Consider the following 15,981-nt stretch of genomic DNA (forward strand, 5'->3'; position numbering starts at 1 on the left):
TTTCATCTATTATCACAATAATTGAGTTTGTCGCTGGAATTAGATTTATCAAATTGCGTTATCCTCTTCAGAAATTGGGCAGGTAGCCTGGCCGGGCGCGGCGCAGTTAATCCGCTTTGCTGAGGCCCCTGGTGGCTCCGTGCGGCGGGCGGCTGCGGCTCAGACATCTTCCTGTCACCCCGGACACCGTGTAATTTCTCCTCGATCCCTTGTGCAAATAATGACATTTGAATCGAGCATTAACAGGCTTAATTACTTTAAAATTGTCATTTTAATTTACACTGATATAGTATTGATCATACAAGCAGAGATTAAGCTGTTCAGTGGAGCGGATGATGGGGAATTAAGCAGTAAAGGGCCCCCCAGGGGCCGCGTGCTGCCCAGCGAGTGCGGAAGAGGGATGATGCTGGTCGGTAATGAACTGGCGGCATGCGGGGACATGAATCTCAGGCTCCGGGAAAAGTGGAAATAATGGGGTTTGGGCGGCATTTGCAGGTTATTCATTCGCTGCCATGCACCAATTCTCCGGTGATTCATCCGCCTCACCAACATTTATTTATCCAGCAAATTCCGCGCTCTGACCTTTTGGCTGAGCGCATCGACCAGAAGTTGGAGCAGAGATCTTTCAGGTGTAACTTTTGTGTGCTCTGCTTTCGTATGTCTCGGCCCAGCCCACAGAAGCCTCAGGTTTCGGGGACACTCTCGCGTCCAGGCTGTGCGGTGACCGACAGCGGGAGGGTGGGCCGGGTAGGTGTCGCTGGCGCCTTTTAGACGAGAGGACCTGGGTGGGTCTCGCCCATTTCCCGGGAAATCGCAGCCCTTTACCTCCTTCAGGTTCATCTCCCAAGTCTCCTGCAGTCAGAGCGGCCCCCGCCGCCCGTCCAGGCGCTGCAGGGGGAGACTATGTGTAAATAGAGCTGAGACCTCCCCTTCCAGGGGGAGCACGTGGACAGACTCCTCCCGCCCATGTTGGAGCACTTCAAATAGCTTAACCTCGGACCGTTTCCCTCTGAGGAGGTTACGTAATAAAAACTCAGCGTGATTGATTTTACGGCTCAACAGGGAAAAATGGAATTCCCGGTCGCTGTCCTAATGGCTTATTGTAAGCAGCGACACAGGGTTAATCAGAGCGTGATGGGGGCGGGGGATGGATGCTGCTCCCACAGCAGGAGGGCTCGGATTCCACGGGGCGTGGGGGCCACGGCGTCTCTCCTCGGGGTGCCCTCGAAGCGTGCTCTCCGATTCGCTTGTCCTGCCGGCCTTGCGTGTCCTCTCCCGGGAGGCCGCACCTCACGGCAGCACGTGCTGGGCTAAGCACTGTGATTTCTGTGCTGAGGTGTCCCCCGCTCTGCTGCCTTCACTGGGCACCTGCCATTTGCCAGGGTTGTTTTGAAAACCTTTCCACGACCCCAGTCTTTAAGGCTGGGGGCTTGGGGACAGAAAGGCCCAGAGACGCTAGTGACCAGACCTGGCGGGCAGTCTGGAGGGTCACAGGCACGGCCCCCACGGCCCCACCTGAGGCCCTCTGTGGCCATGCAGGTGGACGATAAAGAGAGCGAACACACACGTGTGTTGTTCTTTTTGAAAAGTACTTAGTTCATTTGGCTGCTCCAGGTCCTGGTTGCACCACACAGGATCTTCGGTCTGTGCTGTGGCATGGGGGGTCCAGACCCCGGACCAGGGATGGAACCGGCCCCCTGCACTCGGAGCACGGAGTCTTAGCCACTCGACCGCAGGGAAGTCACACGTGTTCTGAACCTCGCGCCTTCAGACCTGCCGGTGCATCCGTTCAGAGGACAGGATAGCGACCCGGGTTCATTCTTGACAGGACGCTGCCCGAGGACACTCCTGGGACGGGTGGCCATGCTCCGGCCCGCCTGCTGGCTTCAGGAGTGGGGGGCGGCCTCGGGCGGGGGGCTGGGGGAGGGCTACCCTGGCTGAGGCGGGACTGCGTGCTGCACTTTGAGATGTCGCAGCGTGGGAGTGGCGGGCTTGCAGTGCTGGGGTCTTAGCCGTGAGCCCCGGGCGCCTGTTCACATTCGACGTGTCTTCCCGCGGTGGGGGTGGGGTTTGCAGGCTGCACCCTGGCTAGTGGCTCCCGGAGCGCTCAGTGTTGCCTGCACACAGGCGGCCCTCACAGCCCCCGGCAGCCCCTCCCTCCCTCCCTTCAGTCTCTCTAGCACCTAAGTCCCCCGACGGTCCAGACCACCCAGCAAAACCAGGATCACAAGCCTCCCCCTGAGAATCTCGCGACTGCACCACCGAGGCCTGGAGCTGCTCCTCCCTGACCTGCCTTTGGCCCCTGGGCCCTGTGTCCCCCCCCTACACCGGCATTGCCCCCCACCACCTCCAGACCCTTTCCCGTGTGGTTCTGCCACTGGGGGTCAGCTCTGACCAGCAGGCAGCAGGACACGTGGGCCCTGGTTGCCGAGGAGAGGGCGCGTCTGGGCCACGTGTGCCTGTCCCAGACTGCCGCAGGCATCACGCTCGTGGCTGGGACTTGATGTCCCCCACGGCCTCCCAGCAGGGAGCACCCCACCAACGCCACCGGCCTTCCCCATCAGCAAACACAGGCCGCTGTTTCCTCTTTCCTGGAAAGACGCTCCTGACCTCCTCTCCCCCAGGCCCCAGGAAAACTCGGCTTCTCTTACTGTCCACTCAGAGGACACGGAGCTGAGTGGGGCCAGGGCCGTAGCGCAGGTGGTAGGCAGCACCGCCTCCCTGAGCCCTAGTCAGCAGGTCCCACCCGTGTCGGGGTCGGGGGCCCTTCTGGTCTGGCCCGAGGAGCAAGCAGGGAGGACGGACCTGTCTTTCCTCTCATCGGGCTGGAGGGCCACTGATCCAGCTCCGCCCGGGGCTGGGGGAGGCAGACCCCCGCGACCACCTCCCCAGACAGGAGGAGCAGGTGCAGGAGGTGAGCTCGGGCTTGTGCTCCGGAACTGAGGTCTGAGCCCCCTGTGCCGATCGGCCCGGAAGGCGGCCGGGGAGGAAGCCGGGCCTGAGCCCGGTGTGGCGGGGGACAGTCGGGCCAGGTCAGCCCCGGGCGCGGAAGGCGCAGCACGGCGGTGGGAGTTGGCGGCGCCCTGACCCCAGGGGGACCGCGGAGGACCCTGTGCGCCTTCCTGATGCGTGCGCGGCCCCTCGCAGGCCTCCGAGGGCGGGTTGGACCAAGCGCCCCCACCAGGGAGAGCCTGTGTGCGCGCCCAGTCTCGAGGCTGGAGACTTCAAAGTGGAAGACCTGGAGCGTGGACACAGGCGGCTCGCAGAAAGCGTGAGAGCGTCTGGAAAGACGCCGGGCGCGCGGAGGTGAGCGCCCGCCGACGTGGCCCAGGGGACGCCACCCTGAAGAGAAAACTGACAGTTTCCCAACAGATGAGCAACAAATACACACATTCAGGGAGATAAATCAGCGCCCAGAGAGGTCACAGCAAAATGGAACAGAGCCCTGGACCAAGGGGCCTCTTGGAAAGCGGCCGTGGGGAAGACGGGTCCCCAAGAGGGGCCGTGGTGACCGTGATGCTGAGGGCCATCTCCATGGCTGCGGCCACGCCTCGAGGGAGAGGCCAGCGGAGAGTCCCGCGTCCAGGATGGAGGGCGAAACCAACCGGAAAGGAGTCGGCTGCAGTGGGCAGGTCCAGAGGGACACACCCTGAAGGACGCCCTCCTCGTGGGAGGGAGAGGCCGCCAGAAGGCAGTGGGCATTGGGCGGCAAGGGCGGGAGAGGGGGCGCAGGCCGGGGGAGGGCGGGCCTGGCGGGGCGAGCGGTGGGGAGACGGCCTGCGGCATAGACGGAGGCGCGAGGCCCTCTAGCAGCAGGGGATGGTGGTGCCCTCCTAGGGGCTGGGGCCGTGGGCCGTGCCCTCTGCGGGTGCTGCTGTGGTAGCATCTCTGTGGAATGGGGGCGGCGTTAGGTTATTCGAAGCAGAAGTAGATGGCAGTTTCCCAGTGGGGGTGAAGTTTGAGAATAGGTTAAACCTTCCTCGTAGCGTTTAACGCGCAGGCGTCTCCACGGCGCACGCGTCTTATAAACAGCGTAGCCCGGTGCTGGGGGCGCTGTGGCGCGTTTTCCCTTAACCGTCCTCTGTCCCTGATGTGCATAGCCTGTTTCTCCAGAACACTCATTAAGAACAAAATTGTAATTGAAAAGCTAAAGATTTTCAGAAGACGAAAGATGAAGTCAGAGCTGCTTTAATTACGATGCAAACTCTCTGGGTAATTTAATTGGCATAAAAGTTTATCGATTTGCTTTGCTGATCATTTAGACATGGGGAATATGACAACGAATCTCATAAACAAGACTAGGCATTTTAAGTCTGATGTTTTTCTTTGCTTATTATCCAAGCTTTCCGTTTGCAAAGTATTGCTGAAAAGAGCATTCATACTGCAAAGGACTCTTCTCTTGAGAGGATGAGATGGAGATAGGGGTTGAAGGTGGTCTGGGGGTGCTCGCTGAGGGGCTCCGGGTCTGCAGTGTTCCACCACCAGGGAGGAAATTCTCTCATGGACAGGTTTACTCTCCCACCAACGGCCGGGCGGCGGCCCCTGTAACCTGTTAAGTCAGGCGGAGTCAGGAGCCTTTCCCTTCTGAAAAGCGAGGTCCAAGATACTGTGCTGAGTGAGACGAGTGATTCTGCAGGGGGGCGGGCTGGGCCATGGACGGGACAGCTGAGGTGTCCCCAGGTGCCGTGTGGGTCTGGGGAGTCCCGAGTCCCCGGACTGGGCCACGGGCTGCGAGGAGTCCCTCGAGCCGGAACTTCCTGCACGTCGCCCCTGCCCGCGAGCTGGGCCCAGGGTCAGCGCCCCTTCCCAAGCCCTCAGTGTCCCGGCGCCCTGGAGACTCGGCTCCAGGACACCTCCTGCCCTGCCTCTTCCCCACCGTGCCTGACCCCCGCTGATCCCTGCGTGTCCCTGAGGACCGCCCGTCACCCCTGCCCGCCCCCCGACCCCTGGGCCCTCGCTGACCCTGCCCTTCGCCCTGGCTCTGGTTCTCCCGGGAGCGCAGCACCTTTGCTGAGGACTCTGCACACGGCAACCACTGCATTTACATCGGGGCTGGACCTCTGTCCTGGACTCCAGGCCTGCCACCCCTGGGAGGCGTCTTGGGGCCATTTCAGCCTCAGCTCATCCAAAGCTGAACGCCTCCCCTCTGAGCCATCCCCACCTCAGGCCATGGTGGCATCCACTTCCAGCTGCCGGCAGGAACCCTGGGCTCGTCGCCCAGGCCCTGTCTGTTCTCAGGACATCCCGGGGACAGTGCCCCTGCTCAGAAGCTGGCCTTCTGTCCAGAGTCCTGGTCACCGTCCCGAGCCTCACCCCGCCCACAGGCTCTCAGGCCGGACTCCTCACTGCCCGAGGGGGCCCTGGGGGTTTGCAGGGCTGGCGCCCTGGCAGGGCTGTCCTGGCCCGAGGGGGCCTTGCCCAGGTGGGTTGGGACCAGTGTCCCTGCAGTTTGGGGACCTGGTGATGTGCCCTCTCCATGGCCCGTGTCTGCAGGGCCTGGTGACATGTCGGCCTCCTTGCCGCAGTGATCAGACATGTCAACGGCGCGTTAACCTCGAGGGGCCTGCCGGGGGCAGCGGATGCTGAGTGACTGTTGCCCCTCTGGGCAGCCTGAGTGGGGACAGCAGGGCTGGGCTGTGAGAGGGTTCAGCGCATGGTGCACGCTTTATAAAATGCTTTTTAATTCAGCAGCAGAATATCATTAGCTTTGTACGTAGATGAATACAATGGACAGCCAATTTGATTAACTTCTGATGCTGGCCGTCGGGCAGGAGACAAAATGAAATTACACGGGTCCCTGGCACGGGCGGGCTGCGGAGGTCAGCGGGGGCCTGGACGTCACTCCGGGTGCAGCCCAGGGGCTGACCTGGAAAGTCGGCACTTTGTGAACAAGTCAGTTCTCATTTGCGAGGGTTACAGACCAGCTCTTCGGGGACGGGCGCCGTGACGGTGACACCTGTGTGCAGCCTTTCCTGCAGGCCGCCCTCCGGTGATGCAGGCCAGCATGGACAGTCAAGCTGCCTCATTCAATTAGGCTGGCCATCCGTGAGTTTATTATGCCAGAGAAGATCAATGAAGCTCTGCATTGATTGAAGCAGAAGCCTTGTTTCATTTATTATTGTTTATAATCTAATGAATGTTGCAGTAACTTTGCTTTGATTTATTACTCAATCTGTTAAATTGTTTTAAAACCAGGAGTCTGGGGGCTTCCCCTTGTGAGAGAGAGGGTCGTTCCCCTTGTTGGTAAAGGCGTGTGACTCGGTGCATCGGGCTTGGCTTCTCGGAGCCGCTGTGAAGCTGGGGCTGGGCTGTCCTCTGAGACCTGTGGCACGCTGGCTCCGAGCCGTGGACCGTCTCCTGGGCAGGTGGGGGGTACGCCTCTGTGTCTCACTCTGTCCAGTGATTCTTGCCGCATGCCAGGCCTTGTGCTGGGGACTCAGAGGTGACCAGGCCCCCTCAGGGAGCTCCCTCCCCTCCTGGTTGAGAAGGAAATAAGCACACAGCCAGAGTGGGCAGCACCACAGAAGGGGGTGCTGTGTAGGGGCTGCAGTCCGGGAGGGCTGCTCAGAGGAGGCAGCATTTCTATGGGAACGTGCAGCATCAGGGCTCACGCGAGAGGAAGGTGGCGAAACAGGAACACCTGTGGTGGCAGAGCTTGGCCGTCCTCGGGCCAGAGGCCAGCGTGGCCAGGGCTGTGTGAGCCGGGGGGCTGTGGTGAGGGCGGTGACCGGAGAGAGGGGGACAGGGCCAGGCTTCTGGTGGCCCTGCAGCGGGCGGGGGTGGGGGGTGCGGAGGGGCAGGAGTGCAGGGACCACAGCGGCACGGGAGGCAGGGCCCCCCTGGAGCCGGGACAGAGGGCCAGCACTGCCGTGAGCGGCGGTCACACGGGGAGGGGCCGTTCGGGGAGGGCGTGGTGGTGGGCACTCCCCATCCAGGGAGGGCTGGGGTTCCAGAGGGAGACAGGGGCCATGCCGCAGGGCTCCGAGTCCATGGGACGTGAGCAGGGGAGCTGCGTGTCCGAGGTCAACCCGAGGCTGACCCCCGGCGGCACCATGCTGGAGCTGGCAGCTGGGAGACGGGGCCTGTGCGGCTGCCTGTGGAGTCGGAGCAGGGCCCCCGGGGTGGTGTTCTGCGGGGTCAGGCGTCCATGCTGCAGGGATGCCAAGGGTCCCGGGAAGCCTCACTCTGACTCACAGGTGGGCCGTCACAGACTCGGCTCAGTGAAGTCACCGGATGGTGAGGAAGAGGACCAGGCCGGGAGCAGGCGAAGGTCCGGGACGCAGTCCAGCCGCCAGAACCCAGCGAGCGTGAGCACATGCGTTGTGATCAAGCCAGCCTGGGGCCAGGAGTGCAAGGCTGGCCTGACTTTTTACACCCTCTTAGAGCAGTGCTCCACTTTAACCACCTATAAAGCAGACCTGAGTGTGGTTCAAGGCGTGTTGCCTTTACGGGAAGGGAGACCGAGTGCTGTGAAGATGTCCATTGTCCCCAGGGCAGTCTTTGGGTGAGACCTTGACCCCAGCAGGATGTCTGGGTCTAGTTTGGCAGCTGTTGGGGAGTTTCGCTTGGAAGTACAGACAGCCAAAAATAACGAAAGCAATTGTGAAGAAAAGCAAAACGGGGCATTTATCTATGCTACTGAATGTGAAGACTTATTATAAAGCTGAACTAGGGGAAAATGCTGTTAGAAATAGACCGATGAGAAGAGCTGAGAGCCCAGAGAACAGACCCCAGGGATAGATGGAAGTGTGGCCTTCTCGTGAATGATGGGGAACCACATGGATGGAACGATGGAATCGGCGTGGATGAGGTAGCACCGGGCGCCTGTGCCCTGCCCACAGATACGTCCCTGGTGTTGGAAAAAGCAGCCTCACGCCTCTTCCCTCTCAGCCCGGCCCTGCCCCCGCCCTCCAGTCGCCCCCCTCACCACAGCCTCTCTGGCCGCGCTGGCCTCCAGCCCGAGGACGGCCATGCTCAGCCATCTCGGGCGTTACCTGCTTCGCCAGCCTCTTCTCACGTGAAGCTGGATGCTGCTGGTTTCCGGGGAAACGCTGCCTCCTCTGATCAGCCCGGGTATCAGAGAGCACCGAGGCTTGTTGTGGAGTCACAGGGAACTCTCGCCAAACAAAGCACGGGAGCCTAAAGCCGTGAAGGAGATGTCGACTCGTTTGACTGCCTTGAACGTAAAAACTTCCGTTTATTGAAAGATACCACAGAAAACCGAGAAGGTGAGCTGAGGCATGGGAGAAGCTCCTCCTCGTGCCTCCAGGTTCATGCTGCATCCCTTCAGAGCCCTGCCCCGAGAACTCTGGCCGCTGGATCCCCGTAGCCTCCGGGCGAGTCTGCCCCTGAGGCCGCGCTGCTGCCCTCGGTCAGGGCTCCTGCCCGTGCCTGAGCTCCAGTGGACACAGCAGTGGCTGGCCTGTGTTTCACTAGTGGAGAATTAATAAGCACTCCTGACAGTCAGGTTTATAAATATGTAAAAAGCATTTTAATTGTTTCTAGCAAAGCAGGCAAGGAGTCAATACTCTCCGACAAGACGAACACTGCTGACAGGTGTGGGGTCAGAGGACCTGCGGGCCGGCGCCCCGTCCTGCTCGCTCCCCTCCAGGGGTCCTTGCAGCTGCTGACAAACGGGCCCTGAACTGCATCGATGGGGTCGGTTAGATGTCAGAAAAGTTGGGTGGCACTTTGACTTGAAATATTCATTAGAGCTAATTATGGATTTTCTGACTCCATGAATTACAGTTTCTATTCCTACATTGGCAATTTATTTTCCATTTATCATAAACTTCTTAATATTATATTAGCTTTATTGCATTCAATGAGGCAATAGTTCAAATGTTTGCAATCACATTTATTTACTTAGGCTTTCCTCACAGAGATAAAAGGATGCCCATTTACAGGCCAGCGTGAGCAGAGCAGCTGTTAGGATTCGCTGGCGGGTGTGGTCCTGGCACTTCCTGGGGTCCCCTGCTGCTCGAGGCCTCCTCTCGGAGGGGCTGCCCGAGATCAGAACAGAAAGCAGAGGCCGGGCCTCGAGCATGCGCATGGAGGGGCTGCGACTCCTCTCGGGGAGGGTTCAGGGCAGCTGGTGACAGCTGGGGTCAGGTGAGCGGCCCATGGGCTGTTTATTCTGTGCCTGTGTGAGCCCCAGCCACTGACCACACGCCTGAGTCCCCATCACACACAGACACACACGCACGCGTGCACTCACCCCCAGTGAAGTTTGAATTCCAGGTAAACAAGTAACTTCCAGCTTCGGGTGCCCCATCCCTCCCAGCCCAGGCCTGCACTTGGCCTTCTCCCGAGGGTGCACTGGCCTGAGCTGGTCGCCCAGAGCCGCTCCCGGTGCTGGCGGGCGGCTGGTGGTGCTGCTCGTGGTCAGCGGCTCAGGGGCAGGGGGGCCACAGCTCCGTCCTGCAGGGTGGCCCCGCAGTGGACACGGGCAGCGGGCTGGGCGTGGGGGCCTGGCTCGAGGCTGGAGCGTGGGGTGTCTAGCTCCAGAGGTGTGGGCGCTGGCCGCCAAGGCTTAGGGGCTGTGACTGGCCGCCACGAGCTGGACTCGCCTTCTTGCGCAAAACCGCTTTAGAATCTTGTCACGCCGCTCACTTGGTTTCTCTTTTTACTCTGCAGGCGCTAGGAAGCTTTTACTTTCTTCACGAATCCTTAAAAAACATCTACCAATTTGACTTTAAAGGTAAGACGCCCCGCTGTCCTTTACACCCTCTGGGATTTTCTGTCCTGCTGGACCCTGCCCGCTGCCTGTGGTCTGGCTTCTCCCGGCCCCTTCTGCCCAGCGTCCCTGCGACAGGACCGTGTGTCTGGTTTGATCGAGGGTTTCCACGGTCACAGGCAGGGACTTGGGAGGACACCCAGCATCCCTGCGACAGGACTGCGTGTCCGGTTTGATCGAGGGTTTCCATGGTCACAGGCAGGGACTCGGGAGGACTCCTGCTTTGTGTCTTCTCTGAAGCCTCGATGGTCAGCCCTTCCCCTCTGGCCCCAGACGGCTTCCCCTATGGCCTGGGCCACACCCCTGCCACCCTCACGGCTCAGGCTGGGGACTCTGGTTTTCCTGTAATAGAGTTAAGAGGAGAAGGGAACGGTTTGTATCTGTGTGTCTGTCAAATGTGAGAAAGTGAGAAAAATGAAAAACACAGCCAGACCACATGTTTCAGGAAAGAGCGGGTGAGAGCCTGTTTGTGGCGGAGCGGACAGCGCTGCCCGTGTTCACTGGGCAAGCCCTTTGCGTCTCCGGGGCCCCGAGTGCCCACGCGTGGAGGCCACGCGTCTGCCTGCAGGGTGCGTGTGCGCTGACCGCGCAGGCGGGCTCGACTCTGCATGTTGAGCGTCGAGCGCTCTGAGCCGCACCAGGCCCGTGGAACTGGATAACAGGCCTCTGCGATGCCTCCCGGGGTGAGGACTGTGGAGCGGCCTGCCTTGCAGTCTGTTCATAGTCATCCTCTCCACTCACTCTGGAGACAGAGCGTGCCCACAGGCCGAGAAGCAGTGATTCCATCAGCCTGAGAACAGGGTCCCAACAGCAGGTCTTCACCAGGCCGTTGCCTGCAGATTCTCTGCACCTGAGACGCAGCCCCTGGCTGCCCCACCGAGGGGCTGAGAGCGGCCAACAGACCTGGAGGGAGCAGGCTGCTCTCCCCACGCCCTTGCAGACACTGGACGTTGAGTGTCGTGGCCGCAGGGCCGTGAGCGAGGTGGGGAGAGGATGCAGACACAGCGGCTCCAGGCGCAGCTGCAGCAGAAGGGCTTTGCTTCTAAGGAACCTGCACCTCTGGCCCGACAGGCACCCCCTCTGTTGAGCTTCTCCCCTTTTCAAGTAAGGCTTTGCAGAAATGCTGCATGACTACATCAAAGTCATCATGAAGTGCCTGGTTAGCCCACAGTCTCTTTACAGCTGTACCTTAGATGTACGTTCGACTCCAGCAAGACCTGTGCATTGTCATTGACAAGAACTGTGATAACACGGGCTGTGGTCATGCCCTGAGCCAACAAGCCGCGGCGTGGCGGGTGTTCCTACCGACCCACAGCAGTGGGCGCGGCCGGAGTCTCGGGCAGGCGTGGCCGCCGGCCCTTGCTCCCCAGCCCCTGCTCTTCAAGGCTTGCATTTCTGCCTGAAACTGAGCTACAGCAAAAGTAATCCAGATTTGTGCAGTTTGAACACACTTTAAAGAACAGACAGCCTGGGTTTTAACAGATATTTTCCTACTTAGAAAGTTGAGATGAGACAGATGAAAGGGGTTTCAGTTTCTGGTCCAACACGTGACAAGCGAGGACGTTGTTAGTTCAGCCTCACAGAAGAGACAATCCAAACCGGCTGTAAATAGGTGACTCTCCGTAGACCCCTCAGAGGAGCAAGGTCACGGGACAGACTGCTGCCCCTCAAGCTGGGGAGATGGCCGGGCAGGCCTGAGAGTCAGAGCCATGAGCAGAGACCATCATGCAGTCAGGTCACGGCAGGGAGACCACGCAGGGTCATCCTTAGGGCCCCCTTCGTGGGTTTGCCTCCAGGAGCCCCACCAGGTTCTCAGGATGAAGATGAAGGGAAATCCCTGCATGCCTCTGGCAAGGGAGAGGAGAGTAGCAATTCGAAACGCCCAGAGCGTTCTGTTCCTCCCAGACGCCTGACCTCAAGGAAAACCCTTGACTAGCATGCAGCCCACTGGGGTCTGATCAAGGCCCAGCCAGCGGGGAGAAAGATAGACAGTCCCAGCCTCCCCTCAGGTTCCTGTCACAGCTGGGCAAGCAAGAGGAGCAGGTTAAATCCAAAGTAAGTAGACGAGAAGAAACAACGAAAATCAGAGCACACAGCAATGAAATTGAAAACAGACACTCAGAACAGAAAATTAATGAAACCAGGAACTGATTCTTTGAAAAAATCAGTAAAATTGGTAAACCTTTAGTCAGGCTAACAAAGAATAAAAGGCACAAATTAATATCAGAAATGAGAGAGGGACCATCACTACTGATCCAGTGGACATTAAAAGGATAATATAGGGATATTGTGAACAAGTCTGCGCCTGTAGATTTGATGACTTAGATGGCCCACTTCCTTGAAAGATAGTCTATCAAAACTCATTCAAGGAGGAGTAGATAATATGAATTATCTGTTAAAGGAAATTCAGTCAGTACTTCATAACCTTCTAAACAAGAAAGTCTCAGGCCCAAATGGTGTCACTGGTGAATTCTACTAAACGTTCAAGGAGGAAATTATACCGATTCTTTAGAATCTCTCCCAGAAAGTAAAAGCAGAGGGAAGACTTTCTAATTCATTCTACACGGCCAGCATTACCCTGATACCAAGACTAGACAAGGGTATTACACAAAAGGAAGAGTACAGGCCAGTATCTCTCATGAACATACAAAGCAAAATTCTCAACATATTGACAATATTAGCAACTCAAAACTAGCAACATATAAGAAAAATTATGCACTGTGACCAATTCAGATTTACTCTAGGTATGTAAGCCTGAGTCACCATTCAAAAATCAATCAATGTAATCCATCACATCGATAGGCTAAAAGAGAAAATCACATGACTATATCAATAGATGCAGGAAAAAATTTGAGAAAATCCAATACCCATTTTTAATAAAAACTCAGGAAACTAGGAATAGAGGAGAACTTCCTCAACTTGGTAAAGAACAGCTACAGAGATTCTGCACGAAGTCATGCTTAATAGTGAGAAACTAGATCTAGATGCTTTTCTCCTAAGGTCAGTATCTAGGCGGGGGTGTCCACTCCCACCATTTCTCTTCCACGTCACACTGGAAATCTTGGCTACTGTAATATGACAAGAAAAGACATAAAAGTCTTATTGATAGGAAGGTGTTGTCTTACGTCTTAGGTGACGAGTTTATATAGAAAATCCTAAGGAACTAACATCAACAGCAGCAGCAGCAGAAATGAGTGCCAATAAGCAAGCGTGTAGGATGTGAGGTTAATAAGCATAAGTTAAGGGCTTTCGCTGATAGCATTTAACAGGTGGAACTCGAAATTAAGAACACAATATCATTTACATTAGCTCACATACCAAAAAGTACTTGGGAATAAACCTAACAAAATACATACAACATTGGGGTTTCCTGGTGGCTCAGTGGTAAAGAATACTCCTGCCAATGCAGGAAACACAAGTTCAACCCCCGATCTGAGAAGATCCCACACGCCACGGAGCAACAGAGCCTAAGCTTCACACCTACTGAGCCAGTGCGCCAGAGCCCGAGAACTGCAGCTGCCGGAACCCGCACACCGTAGAGCCCACACTCCACGGCCAGAGACGCCACCGCCGTGAGAAGCCCGTGCCCCTCAACCAGAGCAGCCCCCACACGCCGCAACTAGAGAAAAGCCCGTGTAGCAGTGGAGGCCCAGCACGGCCATACGAAGATGAATTAGATTATTTTTAAAAGATATGTGCAATATCTCCATGAGAGAAACTATGAAATCTGATTAAAGGAGTCAAAGAAGACCCAACTAAGTGGAGGGATAGTCCATGTTCGTTTATAGGAAGATTCAGGATTGTCAAGTTCTTCCCAACTTGATCCATAGGTTCAACACAAGCTTGTTCTAAGTCCCAGAAAGTTTTCTTGGGGGTACTGACCAATTTATCCTAAAGTTTATATGGAGAGGAGGCAAAAGACCCAGAATAGCCAACCCAGTATTGAAGGAGGAGAACAAGATTGGAGGGCTGACACTATTCAACGTCAAGACTTTCTATAAGGTTACAGGAATCAAAACAGCGTGATGTTGGTGGAAGAACAGACAAATAGATCAAACGGAATAGTGAGGACAGAAATGGACCCTCACACACAAAGTCAACTGACCTTTAACAAAGGAGCAAGAGTAATAAAATAGAGCAAAGATAGTCTTCTCAACAAGTGGTGCTGGGGTCTGTCCATATGCGAGGAAAATGAATCTAGTCACAGACCTTGCACCTTCACAAATATTAACTCAAAATGAATCAGAGACCCAACTGTAAAGTGTGAAACTATAAAACTCCTGGACGATAACATAGGAGGAAATGTAGGTGTTTTAATGATGGTTTAGTGATGACTCTTCAGATGCAGCACCAAAAACATGCTCTGTGAAAGGGAAAACTGTGAGCTGGACTTTACTGGAGTGAAAACCATGTTCTCTCTCTGTTAAGAGGATGAGAAGACCAGCCACAGACTGGGAGAAAACATTTGAAAAGGCACTTAAGGACTGTTATCCAAATAAAAAAGAACTCTTTAAAACTCAGCAATAAGAAAATAACACAATTTAAAAGTGAGCCAAAGGAAGGCAGTGCCAAAGAATGTTCAAACTACCGCACAATTGCACTCTTCTCACATGCTAGCAAAGTAATGCTCAAAATCCTCCAAACCAGGCTTCAACAGTATGTGAACTGAGAACTACCAGATGTTCAAGCTGGATTTAGAAAAGGCAGAGGAACCAGAGATCAAATTGCCAACATCCATTGAATCACAGAAAAAGCAAGAGAGTTCCAGAAAAACATCTACTTGTGCTTCATTGACTACACTAATGCCTTTGACCATGTGGATCACAACAAACTGTGGGGAATTCTTAAGAGATGGGAATACCAGACCACCTGACCTGCCTCCTGAGAAACCTATATGCAGGTCAAGAAGCAACAGTTAGAATAGAACATGGAACAACAGACTGGTTCCAGATTGGAAAGGAATACATTAAGGGTGCATATTGTCACCCTGCTTATTTAACTTATATGCAGAGTACATCATGAGAAACGCTCGGCTGGATGAAGCACAAGCTGGAATCAAGATTGCCAGGAGAAATACCAATAACCTCAGATATGCAGATGACACCACCCTCACCCTCACGGCAGAAAGTGAAGAAGAACTAAAGAACCTCTTGATGAAAGTGAAAGAGGACAGTAAAAAAGCTGGCTTAAAAAACTCACCATTCAAAAAACAAAGATCCTGGCCTCCAGCCCCATCATTTTATGGAGAATAGATGGGGAAACAATGGAAATAGTGACAGACATTATTTTCTTGGGCTCCCAAATCACTGCAGATGGTGACTGCAGCCACGAAATTAAAAGACACTTGCTCCTTAGAAGAAAAGCTATGACAAACCTAGACAGCATATTAAAAAGCAGAGACATTACTTTGCCAACAAAGGTCCATCTAGTCAAAGCTATGGTTTTTCCAGTAGTCATGTATGGATGTGAGAGTTCGACTATAAAGAAGGCTGAGCATCAAAGAATTGGTGCTTTCGAACTGTGGTGTTGGAGAAGACTCTTGAGAGTCCCCTGGACTGCAAGGAGATCAAACCAGTCAGTCCTGAAGAAAATCAATCCTGAATATTCATTGGAAGGACTGATGCTGCTGAAGCTCCAATAGTTTGGTCACCTGATGCAAAGAACTGACTCATTAGAAAAGACCGTGATGCTGGGAAAGATTGAAGGTGGGAGGAGAAGGGGACGACAGAGCATGAGATGGTTGAATGGCATCACCAACTCAATGGACATGAATTATAGCAAGCTCAGGGAGATAGTGAAGGACAGGGAAGCCTGGCGTGCTGCAGTCCAGGGGGTCACAAAGAATCAGGCACGAGTGAGCGACTGAACAGCAAAAGATTTGAACAGAATCTCACCCAAGAAGATACACAGATATGATGAAAAGCTGCTGCTGCTGCTAAGTCACTTCAGCCGTGTCTGACTCTGTGTGACGCCATAGACGGCAGCCCACCAGGCTCTGCCATCCCTTGGATTCTCCAGGCAAGAACACTGGAGTGGGCGATGAAAAGCTATTCAACATCATATGCCATCAGGGAAATGCAAGTTAAAACCCACACACACCTGTGAGAACACCTGAAGTCTGCTGACACGCTGGCGGGATGTGGGGCAGCAGGAAGCCTCCCTCTTTGCTGGTGGGGAAGCAAAACGGTCCAGCCTCTGCGGTTCACAGCTCGATGATTTCTTGCAAAGCCAGACACACTCTTATA

General features: G+C 55.4%; 1 protein-coding gene across 2 annotated transcripts in view; it reads left to right on the forward strand.

Annotated features, from left to right (window-relative positions):
• The window catches only part of INPP5A (inositol polyphosphate-5-phosphatase A), a 152,652-nt gene that overhangs the window by 88,981 nt on the left and 47,690 nt on the right, over nucleotides 1-15,981 (forward strand). For both annotated transcript variants that reach the window (XM_061162949.1, XM_061162948.1), the window contains exon 5: nucleotides 9,637-9,700. In XM_061162949.1, coding sequence (XP_061018932.1) covers nucleotides 9,637-9,700 — 64 coding nt within the window. The remainder of the gene's footprint in view (nucleotides 1-9,636; nucleotides 9,701-15,981) is intronic.

Source organism: Dama dama, chromosome 15 (genome assembly GCF_033118175.1).
Source record: "Dama dama isolate Ldn47 chromosome 15, ASM3311817v1, whole genome shotgun sequence".
In the NCBI taxonomy this organism is placed as follows: domain Eukaryota; kingdom Metazoa; phylum Chordata; class Mammalia; order Artiodactyla; family Cervidae; genus Dama; species Dama dama.